At 42.2% G+C, this 14,199-nt stretch overlaps 1 protein-coding gene across 3 annotated transcripts in view; it reads left to right on the forward strand.

Annotated features, from left to right (window-relative positions):
• The window catches only part of FHIT (fragile histidine triad diadenosine triphosphatase), a 521,419-nt gene that overhangs the window by 452,269 nt on the left and 54,951 nt on the right, over positions 1–14,199 (forward strand). Inside the window, exon 7 of one of the 3 annotated variants that reach the window (XR_005954783.1) lies at positions 9,742–9,799. The exons of 1 other annotated variant lie outside the window; for it this stretch is intronic. Coding sequence is in view for 1 of the 2 variants with exons in the window: in XM_041463375.1 (XP_041319309.1) it covers positions 9,738–9,799 (62 nt within the window). In the remaining variant the exon portion in view is untranslated. Of the gene's footprint in view, positions 1–9,737; positions 9,800–14,199 lie in introns of all 3 variants that reach the window. One more of the 3 variants, XM_041463375.1, reaches the window with a different exon arrangement.

Below are 14,199 nucleotides of genomic sequence, written 5' to 3' on the forward strand. Positions count from 1 at the left end.
CAACGTGAAATGATAATATAGAACAAAGAGGTTTACAGTCAGATTTCCTCTCCTTGATTGTAGTGAGGAACACAAAGATCTTGCAAGTAAAAGGGAAGGCATTATCTCTGGGAACAATGGAGTACAAAATACTACAAACACAATGTTGCAAATTTCTTCTAATCCTCACACTCAAAGCTTTTTCTCAGCTGGGCTGTCGGCTCTGCAACTCCCTTGTTCCATAGCGTGGGCATGAAAACTGTGCTCACAACACAAGTGGCTACACTGGGGAAAATTACAGCCCCTAATGAAACAGTCACTTCAAAGAGCCAGTGACTCACCTGATAACCCACTAACATGGGGAAGGGGGCAAGAAGAAGAGTGGGATGTTGCCTTTGGAGATTTAGAGTTGTTTGCCTCTGTGCATGGCGTTAATAAGGGCTTGTCTATGCAAGGGAATGAACGTGGCAGCACTGACACAAAATCATAGAATCAAAGAATCATTTAGGTTGGAAAAGATTTATAAGATCATCAAATCCAGCCATGAACCCAGCACTGCCAAGCCACCACTAAACCATGTCCCTGAGTGCCACCTCTACACGTCTTCTACAAACCTCCAAGGATGGTGACTCAACCACTCCCCTGGGCAGCCTGTTCACTGCTTGACAACATTTTCAGTGGAGAAATTTTTCTCAATATCCAATCTAAATGGGCTTGGACAGAGGATGTGTGTTTGACTCAAGTTTCGGTTCAGGACCAAACCAGAAGAAACCCTACACAAATAGCCCTTATTTCAGAACTTGTATGAAAGTTTCTTTCATTCCATTGGGTTTTTTTCAGTTTAATCCAGTGAAAACTTGGCTGCATTATTTCAAATGGCCAGTGCTAAATGTAAGCTCTCAGTCAACATTATAAAAAAATCAGGGGTCAAACAGTTATTCATTTCAACAGGATAGATTAAAAAATACAGACTTGGTAGATCTTGAGAGTACTTGGATGAGAGTTTAATTGAAATGATACAGCTTTTCATTCTCATCTTCACTAAATGACTTGGGAGGTCTGATCCTCAGCTGGGTTTGGTTTTATCTTGTTGCTGCTTTTTTGACTTTCTTTGTAGTGTATTGTCAGGCTGTAATGCTGTGAACAAAGGCTCAGATTGTATTGAGAGAGCACACACAGAAGCTGAGCACTGCTTCAGTTGTGTCCTTTTGGTCATAACAGTATAGCTTGGAATTAATTCTTCTGATGTTATGCATAGCAATGCAATAGTTCAGGCATCAGAGAACTCGAGGAACGAGTATTAGTGTTCTGCATCAGTCTGAGAAAGCACAATGTCATCTTGTAGAAAGTCTAATTGTTATGATTAATATTTAGCATAGGGAAGTCTATGTGGAAGGGCAAAGTTGCATCTTCTTGTTGAATTGAATGAGTTACTGATTTTTCATTTCCTTTTATTTTCAGCATCCCACTGAATAGCAGAAAATGTACAAGTACACATTTTCTGCAGCAGTATCTCTTGGACTGTGCCTCTTACAAAGCCCCTCCTCAGGTGCCTGGCCCAGGGGAGCAGGTGGGCAGCAGCACGTTTGCTGTTGGCTGAACTGTGAGTTGGGACCTTTAGCAGGGAGACACTGAGGTGCATCAGAGGTGCAGCTGCACCAAACTGCAGAGACAAACAGATGCAGGAATGGGGATAATGAGGTGATAAGAGACAGGAGTAAGCTCTGGAGAGGGGTAAGGGCTGGCTTTACTTCTTGAAACCAACTCTGACAGGGCATCTCACAGATGTATTGGACCTGTTGGCACAATCTTTCTATTGAACACTCCAGCACCATAACTGCAACTTCCTGGAAACTCTGGTCACTTAGTAAGTGCTTTTTCTCACTGAAAACAAAGGGTCTTCATTAAAAACTAAGAAAAATATGAAAATTCCAGCAAGTATTGCTGAAGAAACTTGGGCAAAATGTTTTGTGAGAGAAAAGCTAACAGTGAAACAGGTGCAAGGAGAATGCACAGCGAAGTTTAACAGAGCTGGTTGACAAGATATTGCTGCAATTTGTCTTTAGGATCACACAGAAAGCTGACAGATTTCACTAGGTCCTGGTGACATTCATATAAAAAAGTTTCCTAAATCACCAGCTGAAATTTCAGACAATGGTTTCTGATAAAGGGATGTCAGAAAGTTTCACCTTCTGAAATTGGTGACTCATTTACCATTATCTTCATTGAACAGCTGAGATCCTTCCTTTAGGAAGAGAAATGAAAAATTATCTTTGAATGTACCATATTGCTTCCGATTCCAGAGAGGAGAAGGGAATTAATGTTGAGGATGGTGTTGCAGTAATTAGTTTCAGATGCAAAGGGCTGAAAGTAAATCCCAACAAGCAGCAAGAAAGAGATTCACCAGCAGAGCAGCTGGAGGGTGGTATTTTTTTTTTTTAGAATATGCAATCAGTGTTGTTCATCAGTGTTTTGCTCCTTAATAATTAGAGCAAGATTAAAAAAAATAATAAGAAGAAGAGCAGATTATTGCTGAGAACTCATTTATGGCTGTATCAGGAGTTAATGTGGAACTCTGAAGGTGGTTAACACTCTTGGTGGAGCTAGCATATGGGGGTGTTCAGTGCCTGACAGTGGGACGATTCCCACATTAGCGGGAATGCAGAGCACCAGCTCCTGCTCTGTGGTTGTGAGCACATGTGCTCACACAGGCTGCTTGGAGTCCAATCCCATTCCTATTTAAACCAGTGTGAAGATCTATTAAACTTGCTTAGCATTAGGCTGGGCTGTTGAATTAAAAATTCTCCATTGAGTACATGTAACACAGCAGAACCCTCTCTTTTCTCTCTTTCTTCACCTAAGTGGCAGAACTCCTACTCTTGGGCTGTTGGCATCTCGCTTTTGCTGTCATTGGCACAGAAGAATTTCCTGGGCCTGAGGACTCTATTTTATCAGGTCTGCTGGATCATGCAGAAGAGTGTTTTCTCAGACTGTGTTTTATGAGCTGGCAAATTGCAACTTGTGACTCTCTAAGGAGTTTTGTTCAGTCATTTAGGTTTTACCTGTTTTTAAAATAGAATTTTTTAGTCAGCCCAACTTATTTGGGTTTACAAAGAACAAACATGTTTGCCCTCCAATTTGCATTAAGGAAGGTTTCCATTACTCTTTCATTTCATTTCACTACTGTGAAAACTAAACCCAAACCAAAATAAACCAGCACCACTGATGCAGCAAGAAAAAAAGGTGTTGTTTAGTAAACATCTGTGGCTTTTGATGGCTTTGGATAACTGCTTGCTGGTGCCTGGAAAACCTGGCTACAGACTTAGAGTGAGGGCTCCATCCTGTGATGACCCAAAACTGCAGTGGCACTGCCTGGCAGTTTTGATATGCATACAGCTGAGCCACAGCCCACCTTGGGAAACAGAGATCAAAATGTCAGAGACTGAAGAGAGCCAGGAAAGAGGCTCCTTACTGGGATCTCTGCATTTGCAGGGAGTTTTCTTTAGATTAAACACTGCTCTCATAATAAATCCAGTTGAGTGCCTCTCAGTTTCTCAGTTCAATTCCATGTCTGCTGTGCTGGGGTTTCTCCTCACCCTTGCACCTTGAGGGTGTGTGCAGGATAAAAGGGAGAGGGAGATGGGGGCTCTGACAGGGAAGCCCTGCTGGCATTTCCAAGCAGCAAAGGTGAGATCAGCCACAACACAGTTCTTTGACTTCAGCTCAGTTTGCTGGGGCCCCTGGCTGACAGCACTCCCTCCCTGCTTCTGCTACTCCAACATTTATTTCACAGTAAAGGCTGTGAAATAAATTTCACAGTTTCATTTAATCATCAGTATTCTAGGACTAAAATTACCTCCTTTTTATTTCATTTGTTTTACCAAGAGTTGAAAGGTAAATATCATTTCAGTACAAAGCTGTAAGTAGCATGATTTCTGTGATTTCTCCTCTTTCACACATCCTCAGCCTTATTCATAGATACCTGACAAGGAAGCAGCAGCAGATGTTAAAAAAGTACATCTTGCCAACAGTAAGACAGGCCATCATCAAAACAATGTTTTTGTATGCAGGTTTTTATTTTTTATTTTTGGCATCCAGTATCAGTAGGGAGGTTTTAATCTGAAGCAGAAAAAGCCTGAACAGGGTCTCCAAAAGTCAAACTTTTACCCAAGAGGGTCAGGAGAACTCTGAACTCCAGTGAGGTTATAGACCAATATTGAGTTTTGTTCATTGCAAGCTCGACAGCCCACTTAGCACAGTTCACTGGCCCTTGCTAATGGACGTGTTGTAATGTCCTGTATCTCTCAGAGCCATGAGTTTAGTTTTTAATGGATCTGAGGTCACTTTGGCTGAGAAGTCCATACACTGACTTCTTGTTAATAGTGCTTAACATTTCTATGAAACTTAGTTGTGTTTCTTAATTTCTTTATTATGGGAATATTGCACTCATGGCCCTACTGAAATGAGGATGTAATGGATCCCTGTCTCCACCTCCAATTTTCCTCTGCTGAGCAAACCTTCCACTGGGAGAGATGGACTTAGGTTGTTGTGGGCATGAGAGGCATAACTTATGCAGGATTCACAAAGAACCACAAAGGGTTTATGGAACTGCTGTGAGGTTTATGTTTGCTTTTTTGCTTTGTAATGGGCTGGCAACTCAGTAGCATGAGCTGAGTGGCTGCCCATGTCTGTGTGGTATTATTTGTCTACAAGTGCCAGATTGTCATGTCAGGAAATCAAACCCACAGAATATACTTTCATTGCCAAAAATTATTGTAAATTTGGGGGTTGGGTTTTTGTTTGTCTTTACTTTTGGGGGGTACTTTTTCCAGGTTTTTTTCTGGATTTGGGGTTTTTCCCCCCCCCACAGAATAGGAGTCCTACTTCTATATTTGCTCTGCCAGGATCTCCTGCTTTCACTTCTATCCTGGCAGGGCGAGCCTGATTTTGTTTTGCCAGAAATCTGACAGCACTTCTGTATTGCAGAGTTGTTATCAAAGTGTTTTAACAGCAGGTGGGGGACACTCGTGGAGTTCAGGTGCCCAGTGCATAAACTGTGTCTGTAGGTGCCACGGAGAACCTGCAGGTCCTTTCATGCAAAACTTCAACTTGGTTTGGACACTAACTTAATCAGGGAGTTGCTTAGTGTAGAAATACACAAATTTTTCACATTTGAAATTATTTATTTGATTTTTTTGAGACTGTATTTATTCTACTAAGATTTTAATTAGGAATTTGGTGCTTGTTTCTTGGATGTGGTGGCCCTTGGTTGGCATTCTAGTGTGCTGCAAAGAGAAGTCAATCTTCTCTGCCACTGTTTTTCAAAATATTTACCACTAGGAGATAGTACTCAATTTTAAAAAGCATTGAGGGCTTTGCACATCTGAGCATGTTGGATTCAAAGGATATGAAGTGTGTACACAGAAAATAAGGGGTTAAGTCAGAGATGTTCACTTTTGCTGCAGTTACTGGGATGGCTGCCTGCATTCCCGATGAATACCCCCATTTGGAAAGATTTTAAATAGACTGGGCTGGATACATGGGAAAAGCAAAAAAGAGTTCAACCGATGGGAGCATTTTGTCAGGATGATGGACTGGAAAATACAGCAGGTATTTTCTGTCTTTTAACGTACAAGGCTGTGTAATACAGTTGGGCTCTCCCACCTGAGGGACGTGTGTGCCAGTTGGCACCCGGCTCCCCTCTGGCTTGGCATGGCTGCCTTTCTGGGCCAGCCTTACTGAAGGAATGTGATTTGCTATGAAAAATGTGTTGATCAGGCTTGGTTTTCTGCCACCAGGCAGATTAGTGAATTGCCTTGTCTGCCTCCCATTGCTTTACTCCAGCCAGCAACATCTAAGCCTTTATGATTTTGCAGGTCTTCATTAAAAATAGCTGTTTCTATATCTGATTACTGAGCCCCATCTGGGGAGAAATGAGCCTTTCATCTGTGTATTATGAGGCCATATCTGAGCACATTGATTCCATAACAGAGTAAAATCAGACAAACTTTCTGTTCAATTGCTTTTCCAGCTCATCTCCAAGTTCTCTATGAGCCCTGTCCTGTCCCCAGCACATAATGTCTGGGGTTAGGGCTTTTGTTTTGTTTTGTTTTAATTGCTCTTTTACTGCTAAATGTAATTTTTGTAATTGCTTACATAACTCCAGGGTTTTATTTTAAATTAATCTAGCTTTGCAGTCATTCTACATATGTTGCTCCTAACATTGCCTATTATTTGGATTAATTCCACTAATTTATCACCTCTGTTTAGATATGCATTGTTTTTATAATCCTTACAACTGAATTAAAGCACACTTGTTGGGCTAAAGGCGAAGTTTGCCTCAGTAAATCAAGTGGCTTTCTTTTCCCTCTTGGTTACTCCATATTTATTTGGACAGGGTTTTTTTCTGTGTGTGCTCTGGTAGCTGACTGTAAAATTAGCAAATATTCTAGTAAATCAATTTAAATTATTTTGATTATATAATAAAATTAATGGGTAGTGCAGGAATTTATTTTTCTTTTTGTCAAATTCTAAAATATTTCTCAAGATTTAAACATCTAATTAGCAGCCAACTTCTTTTACCTAAGGTTAGCTCTAAAGCTTGATGGTGGCATTAGTGAAAGGAGCAGAACTCATTATTAGCTTGTATTTTTAGTTGGTGCCTGGCTATTCATCTCTTGAGTATATTTTTAAATGGTTGGGTAGGCATAACCTAAAAGCCAGTACAGCCTGTCCTCATAAGCAAGAGCTGTGCCATCAGGTGCTTTCTTTATGCACAGAGCAAATGGAGACATTTAATGGTGGTGCTCATCTCTCATCTTCCCATTTTTCCCACCAGTGCATTGTAAAGGGACCAAGCCGATACATAATGTGGGACTTATGGGCAAATTACTTTCTTAAAGGAAAATTTCCTTTGAAAATGGGCTTCCACTGTGAACAGGCTGTTCTTCCATGAGTACAAATACAGAACGAGAAACACTGAAATCTTTCACTGCCTGTATATTGAAGCTGTCTTTAGGGACGGGAAGGAAAGGCTTTTTTCTGAATGTGCATGAAAGGAACAGCACACAGTTTATTGTTCGACAGCCCCTGCCAAACTCTTTTTTGATGAATACATGCATATATTTCTGGGATTTGGCATGTGAAAAACCCTTGTGGGATATCTCTTTGGGTGTGATATAGTGTTAAAATATGACAGGTACCAAGTCCAACGTTTTCTCAACTGAAAAACTCCTCCATTGATGGCGACACTGCAAACAGCAGAAATGTGAGCCAAGGGTTTCTCAGATGTGCAGCAGAGCTCAGCTTTCCCATTCACTGTGAGCAGGCAAGGAGGATTCATAGGGCTACCAAAGGATGCAGGCTGGATTAGTAAAGGGCAACTCACATTTTGTCTAAAATAAGGAACAGTCAGGGGTTTTCTCCTAACTGAGTGGCTGATCAAGTCAGTACATGTGAAAAGATCTTTTTTAAACAGAAACAAACCAATTCCCTTAGATTCCACTATTAATTGCATGTAATACACAGTGTATCTATTTTACTATAGTGTTAACATTTTTGAGATTGCATATAGTTATTTTTCTTCCAGCATGTGGCGCTTTAATGATTTCTCACAAATTGCAATTTTTAATCTTAAATTGAAAATGTGTCCAGAAATTTAACTAGGCCCAGACTTGCATTGTAGAAAATAAAGGAAAGGATTGCAGCTCTCATAAACTCTTATCCATGAGTAATTATCTTGTTATGTTAAAGTGGTTCTCCTGAATATTAAAATAATTAGGACCAACGATCTCAGCAATACTTTCCTCAGATGTTGTAATTGGCAGGGGGTGTTAACTAATTAAATGTATTTCTATTGCTGGCTGGCTAAAGAAAAGGATGAAGCACTTATAATTGCCGAGATTTAGCAAGAGCACTTGTTTACTACAGTATAAACACAGAGATTACGGTGTTTGTGATGGGCTAATAGCTGAGACAGGAACAAAAATGCTTCCTGAGGGCATTTCTCCTTGCTCAAGGGGAGCTGGAATAAGGGGTGTTGGCAGAGGATGGGGCTCTCCCCGTGAGCTCAGCAGTGGCTGCTGCAGCACTGGATCTCACAGGATGGGTCCCAAAGCACTGGGAATTGCTGTGGGCTGGAGGGAAAAGGCACACGTCTCTCTGCAAGGGCTCATGATGGAAACAGGCTGGCAGGTCAGCCAAGGCATCCATCCAGCCCTGAGCAGTGTTTGTGTACCAGTGCTGGGTTAAACACCTGCCCTGTGTGCTGTATCCTGGGATCCTGTTCCTGCCCCGTGGCAGCAGATGTTGGGTTGGTCTGCAATGAACCACTGCTGGTGTCTCAGAAAGCTGGTGGTTACTTGCGCTTATTTCAAAAGTGGCTCTTTCTCTCTCTCTCTCTCTCTCTCTCTTTTTTTTTTTTTTTTTTTTTTAAAGTTCATAGGAAAGACTTTAAAAAAATCACTCTAAAATTGGCTATTGTCTGATCTCTGAAGTAATCAATTTTGGATTCAGCCCCCTATAACAGTTTGACATTTCAGGGTCAGCAGAACAACTTTCTGGCAGATTGAAAAGCTGTGTTTCTGGCCCCAGGGTAGATTAGAGTAAAACTGGGCCAAATAAAATGAGGTTTCAAAGCATCTCACTTCCATTTCACTGCAGTTGGAAAAGGCAGTGAGGGCTGTTTTTAGGGAGCACAGATGCCAGAAACCTTGCCTCTTTCCATGCTTCCCTGTCTCCATTTCCCCACTTGGGCTTCCTCCTCTTCCTTTGGAGCAATCCCAGGTGCAGCCATCACTGGCTGGATCAATCCAGCACAGGCTGGATCAGTGACAGCTCCTCTCCAAAGCATCCCTAAAATGCACAGGAGGGACTGTCCCCTTGGAGAGGTGGGACATGAAAGCAGGGAGATGTATCCCCCATCCCCAGCATTTTCCTGCTTCCTCTCCTCCTCCTTCATCCTCCTTCACTACCTTTGCCCCTCCTCTCCCCTACCACTCCAGCTTTGTTCTCCTCTGTTTTTTTCATTCTCCTGCCATTTTTTCTTGTATTCTCTGCCATCCCTCAGTCCACTCTCATGACAGCACAGAACAGCAGCAGTCTTTTCCCTAGCTGGGGGGAAGCTGGAGCCCATTAGCTGCCTCAGCCAAAATTCACCTCCCCTGCTCACTCCTTGCTTTTAGCCTCCTTATAAATGTAAATTCAGTTCACTAGAAAGGACATATGTTTACAATCCCACAGCTGGTAGGTACGTGTGTAGCAGGAGTGTGTGCCAAGCTTATATAGACACATGTCACTTCTATCCCAGAATCCCATTTGGTGCATGGGAACATCTTCATGCTGTAATGTTGTGGAGGTCATTATTACTCCCTGTAATCCTCCATGAAGGTTTTCTATTTTCATTTATACATAGTAATAAAACACACATCTCAGCATCAGGCATTAGGATTAGGACTGACAAGGCTTAAGCTGAAATGTTTTAAGGATGCATTTGCAATGTGGATAGAATAGCTAGCACACAGCATGCAATTGTGCTGGCTTCATGGAGGGTAGGATTCATGCTTCAGCCCTGTTCATATCACAGTGACACCAACAGCATAAAAAGAGATTTTTTTTTAATGAAGATTGAATTAATTTTTACATTGTAGTACTAATCCAGTATTGTTAATTTATTTTAAGTTTCTAATGTTGATAAGCCACTGGAAGTGTGAAGAGAAATGCCCTTTCTAATTTCATCATCTCTTTGTTATTTCTTTGAGGAAGTTGAAATCCTGGGAGGCTGCAATGTGGGGTTGGCTGGCTGTGTTCAGAGCAGGGACTGGTGAGTGTGATGGCTCTGGACAGAGCTGCCTGGGGACAGAGTGAGTGCCTGGGCAGGACCCTGAGCCTGCTGTTCTTTGCTGATGCAGCTTTGAGCTCTTGTGCTTAAGTCTCATGGCATCCAACAGGGCTGCAGCCCATTGCTAAATGTGTGTGAACATGAGCATGTGCCTTGCTAACCCAGTGCCTGTGCATTTAGAGCCCAGCTACAGCTGCTGCAGGCAGGCCAGGGGGTACATCCCCAGGGGAGATCACAGCCCCTGAAGCATGGGCTGCACCCAGGGGAGGGACAGAGCACTGAGCTGGGAGAGCTCACCCCCTTCTTGTCTTCCATCTCCCCTGAAAGTCACAGTCCTGTTTTAGCAGCCAGGAGAAAGCTGTTCTCTCCCTGTCATCTCCTGCCATCTGCTTCTCCTCTTCCTCAACTGGAAGGAATAATGTCATAATCCCCTGGAGCATCCTTGGAGGATGCATGAGGACTGGATGAAATGGAAAAGAATGAGAGATACTTCTGGTGCAGCCAATAGGTGTGACAGTCCTCATCTTGCTGCCCCATGGCCAAAACGTGGGGTAAAACCAGGGCCAACCCAGTAACCAACCCAGGTGCATTGCCCCAGAGGGAGTCCTGCCTCCTGAAAATTCCCATCACACACCCCAGTCCAAGCAACAGAAGGCTTTAGACCTCTCCTCCCCTATCCCTGCATTGTGGAGGAATAGCTGGCCTCATAACAAAACATAAATTCCCAGTGCAGAATGAATGAAAAGGAGCAAATGGATCCATTACAGGCAATCATGTTTTGCCCAAATTTTTCTAAGAGCCCTGGTTACTTAAGTGGAGGAGCCTGGCACAAGCATGGTCAATGGGTTATATATTCACTTCTGCTTTCTGGCCATTCCACACTACAATAAACACAACTGGAGCCCAGCAGGTTCAGCCTGCTTTTACATTGCTAGATTTACAGTTGCTGGCATACTGGAGATATGAAGGATTGAGAAGCAATTTCATATATTGCTGTTGCCACTGCTGGCAGTTCCCTGCCCTTCAAGATATTTGTTGTGATAGCACGGAACCACCCCCTCTGAAGGATATATATTTAAAAAGCCCAAGGTGCTGAAGGAATGCTTTAGCTCAGTGTTCTTGCCAAGGTTTTAGTAAATATCATGTATATTTAGTATATTTGTCATTATTTTCGGTTTTCTTTTCTAATTCATAATTGGGGTTTAATTGCAGCCTTAAATGTGTTTTTATTTTAGCAGAAATAGAAAAAAAAATCACTCAGCCTATCATAAGAAGGAAAACAGATATGAGAAAACCGAAGTTTGTGGTATTAATCTTTCCCTCCTGACTTCCCCATCTTTGCAGTGAAAAGATGCAATTGGCTGCCTTTTAGGATGGGTGCTAAAAAAAAGGCAAAACTTAAAGACCTTAATTCACCAGCCTTAGACACCCCTCTGTGATTACCTACCCCTGACAACGTGACAATGCTGGGTTCTGAAACTGCCTGAAAAATAGTGTATGGTGGGGAAAGCCACCCAACCAAAAGCTCTGGGCAGCTCTCCATGGCTTTTGTACTGAGCATGTCCCAGTGAGACCCAGCAGCTGCCCTGAGCAGTGCACAAATGCAGTAGCAGGAATAGCTGTAAGTGGCAGCTGCATAGTGCCTTTTGCAAAGCACCAGGCACTAGCGTCATATTTTATGGCTGGTGGAAATTCAGCCACTGAAAAGCCAAAAGAAATGTGTATCAGATGTTGTCTCAAGTCAGACAACTAAATAATACAAAGTCTTGTTGCAGTTGGTGAATCAGGTCTCAGAGTAACTTACTCTTAGGCTCAGCTTCCACTAGGGCATCAGCACTGTTGTTACTCTGTGATGTAACCAGTTTATGGTGCAGCATTGCTTGTTTGTGGTAGGGCAGTTCCCAGGTCCTGGAGGGGCTGGGAATGTCAGCCCTGTATGAAGCCAGGGAGGCAGAGGCAGCCTGGCCCTGCAGGAGGTGCTGGCACTGTCCCATCACAGCTCTGCACGCTGTCCCCTGGTCGTGCTGCTGCATTTCTCTCATGCTCTTGTCCATTTGGTGGCTAATGCCTCCCTGTGTAGATGAGAGCAATTTCTGTAGCTGCAGGAATGGGGGCACACACACATCCCCTGAGCTGGGCAGAGTGTTTGTGCTCACAGCTCTGACACCCCATAGGAGCTGCCAGCATCCTGCTTCCCTCAGACACCATTTCTGTGGATTTCAGGGGGTCACTCCTCCCAGGACTAGTGCCCAGACCCCAGGGCCTCTGCTCTGCAGAGCTCCCTACATAAACCCAAGCTCAGGAGCAGAGCACTGCTGATCATGCATCTTCTGAAATTTAAGAACCAAAAAGCACATTATCATTGCAATTCATGTAGTAGTGCCATACGTGTCAGCTCGTGGGACAAAGGAAAATCTGTGAGGAATAAAAGATAGCAAGTCCCTAGCACAATGAACATTTTCCTGGTATAAAAACTTTTCATGATGAAATGGCCTCATCTCTGAGCAAAATCACTGTATTGCCCAAGCTGTTGTCAAAAACTTTTATGCATTGACTGCTTTTTCCACTAGATGATATTTACACTTCTCCCTTCACCCCACTGATCTTCATTTTTGCAGGAATTTTTTTGGGGGTAAAATATAACCTTTTTTTTTTTTTTTTTTTCTTTTAAGGTAAACTTCCAAGAATTGTACTTGAGGGAAGATATACAGGGTAGATGTAGTGACAACTTAATAGCCTGTAGTATATCAGATGTCTTCTATGCTGCCATCTTCTTGGGGAAAGTATTTCTATTCTGTGCATTAAACTATGCACATAGAAAGCTGTATAAACACCCTCATTTTTTTCTCTTTCAGGAATTGGCACTGGCAGAATGTGTGTGTTGTACAGGAGCTGCACTGCTCCTCTCCTGCAGGAAATAGAATAAAACATTTATTCCATTGCTCACACATTCACAGCAAGCCTGTAGATTAACTGTCCTTTCACAGAACACTATTTACTCGTTTCACAGAAAATACATTATTTCCTTGATTTAGTTTCTATTTGGTGTGCTAAAGAAATCAAATTTCCATATAGAAAAGTATACACAAAGGATATGACCTTTTAAGTTTAGCAGAGAAAATAACTGAGTGAATGTAATTAATATGCCATATAAATGCCAACAACAACATTAATGCACCATAAAATCAGGACAGTTAAAATGATATAGTCTGGAAATGAAAAAGTTAAGTTTCTGGTAGCTTCATTAATTTGCTCACATAGTATTTCAATGAAAGAAGCACAATCTCCTTATCTGAAGCAGGAGACTAGATATGGAAGGAGAAAATGTATTTTTGTTAGGAGGAAACTGGATCTTGCTTAAGGCTTGACCAAACTCCTGAGTTGGCAGCCCTACTTATGCACTTAGTATCATTTTTTCAGTGCTTATACCCTTTAATTTTTCCGTTCTGCATGTCTCAGATCCAAAGCCTGTCCACGCCTGTAGGTCTGTCAGCAGTAGTGTAGTAAAATGCTTGCATTGCCGTAGTTATACCACTGCAATGTGTCTTTTTCTAGACTAAATATTTTTCCTGAAGTTGCTTTCTCATACAGAGCATTTCCCTACCATGTTCATAGTCCAATATCCTCCTGTGAGTAAGGTATTCCCAGGGGATAAATGCTTCCTAAAGTTCAGGTGGGCAGTTTGTACCTGACTTTAACAAAGAGGTCTCCAGAGGAAAAAGCCTGTGGGGTTTTTTTGGGCTTTTTTGTTTGTTTGGGTTTTTTTGGGGGGGGGGTTTTGGTTGTTTTTTTGTTTTCTTGTTTGTGGGTTTTTTGGGTTTTTTTTTGGTTTTTTTTGTTTTTTTGTTTTTTGGGTTTTTTTTTGTATTTCTAGAATGCAAAAATAACAACCAAATAACAGCTAAACTTTCCAGTAAAGGGTAAACAGTGGGGCAGGGGTCAGCCAGGCAAAATGTGATCCCCACAACGTGGGAATGCTGCTTAAGAGCTGAAACTTCATTTCAAGTCACTCTGCCACCTCTATTCTGGGGCTGGCAAACGCTTCCATCACTGCAAGGGTGTGTTGTGGCTTAGTGACCACAACTAAGGCACCTGTCCAGCTGTTCCAGCCTTAGGTTAGTTGTTAGAGGTGAAAGAAATGGTGGAGAAAAGAGACAAAGCTTTAGCTTAAATATGAGGGGATCTATTCTTCCCACTGTGTGTGCCCAGCTCCCATTAATAATGAAATGTTAATGATAGTTATGTGTTCACATCAAAGGCAGAGCACAGCCTTTCATCTCACTTAAATCTTATTCAAATAATTAATGGAAGTAGTTGTCTATGAAAAAAAATATTAAGAAATTCCTTTGTAGAGCATTTCAAACTTTGCTGTCCCTGGGGAG

The sequence above is a fragment of the Pyrgilauda ruficollis genome, unplaced genomic scaffold (genome assembly GCF_017590135.1).
Source record: "Pyrgilauda ruficollis isolate IOZ18807 unplaced genomic scaffold, ASM1759013v1 scaffold10, whole genome shotgun sequence".
Classification (NCBI taxonomy): Eukaryota; Metazoa; Chordata; class Aves; order Passeriformes; family Passeridae; genus Pyrgilauda; species Pyrgilauda ruficollis.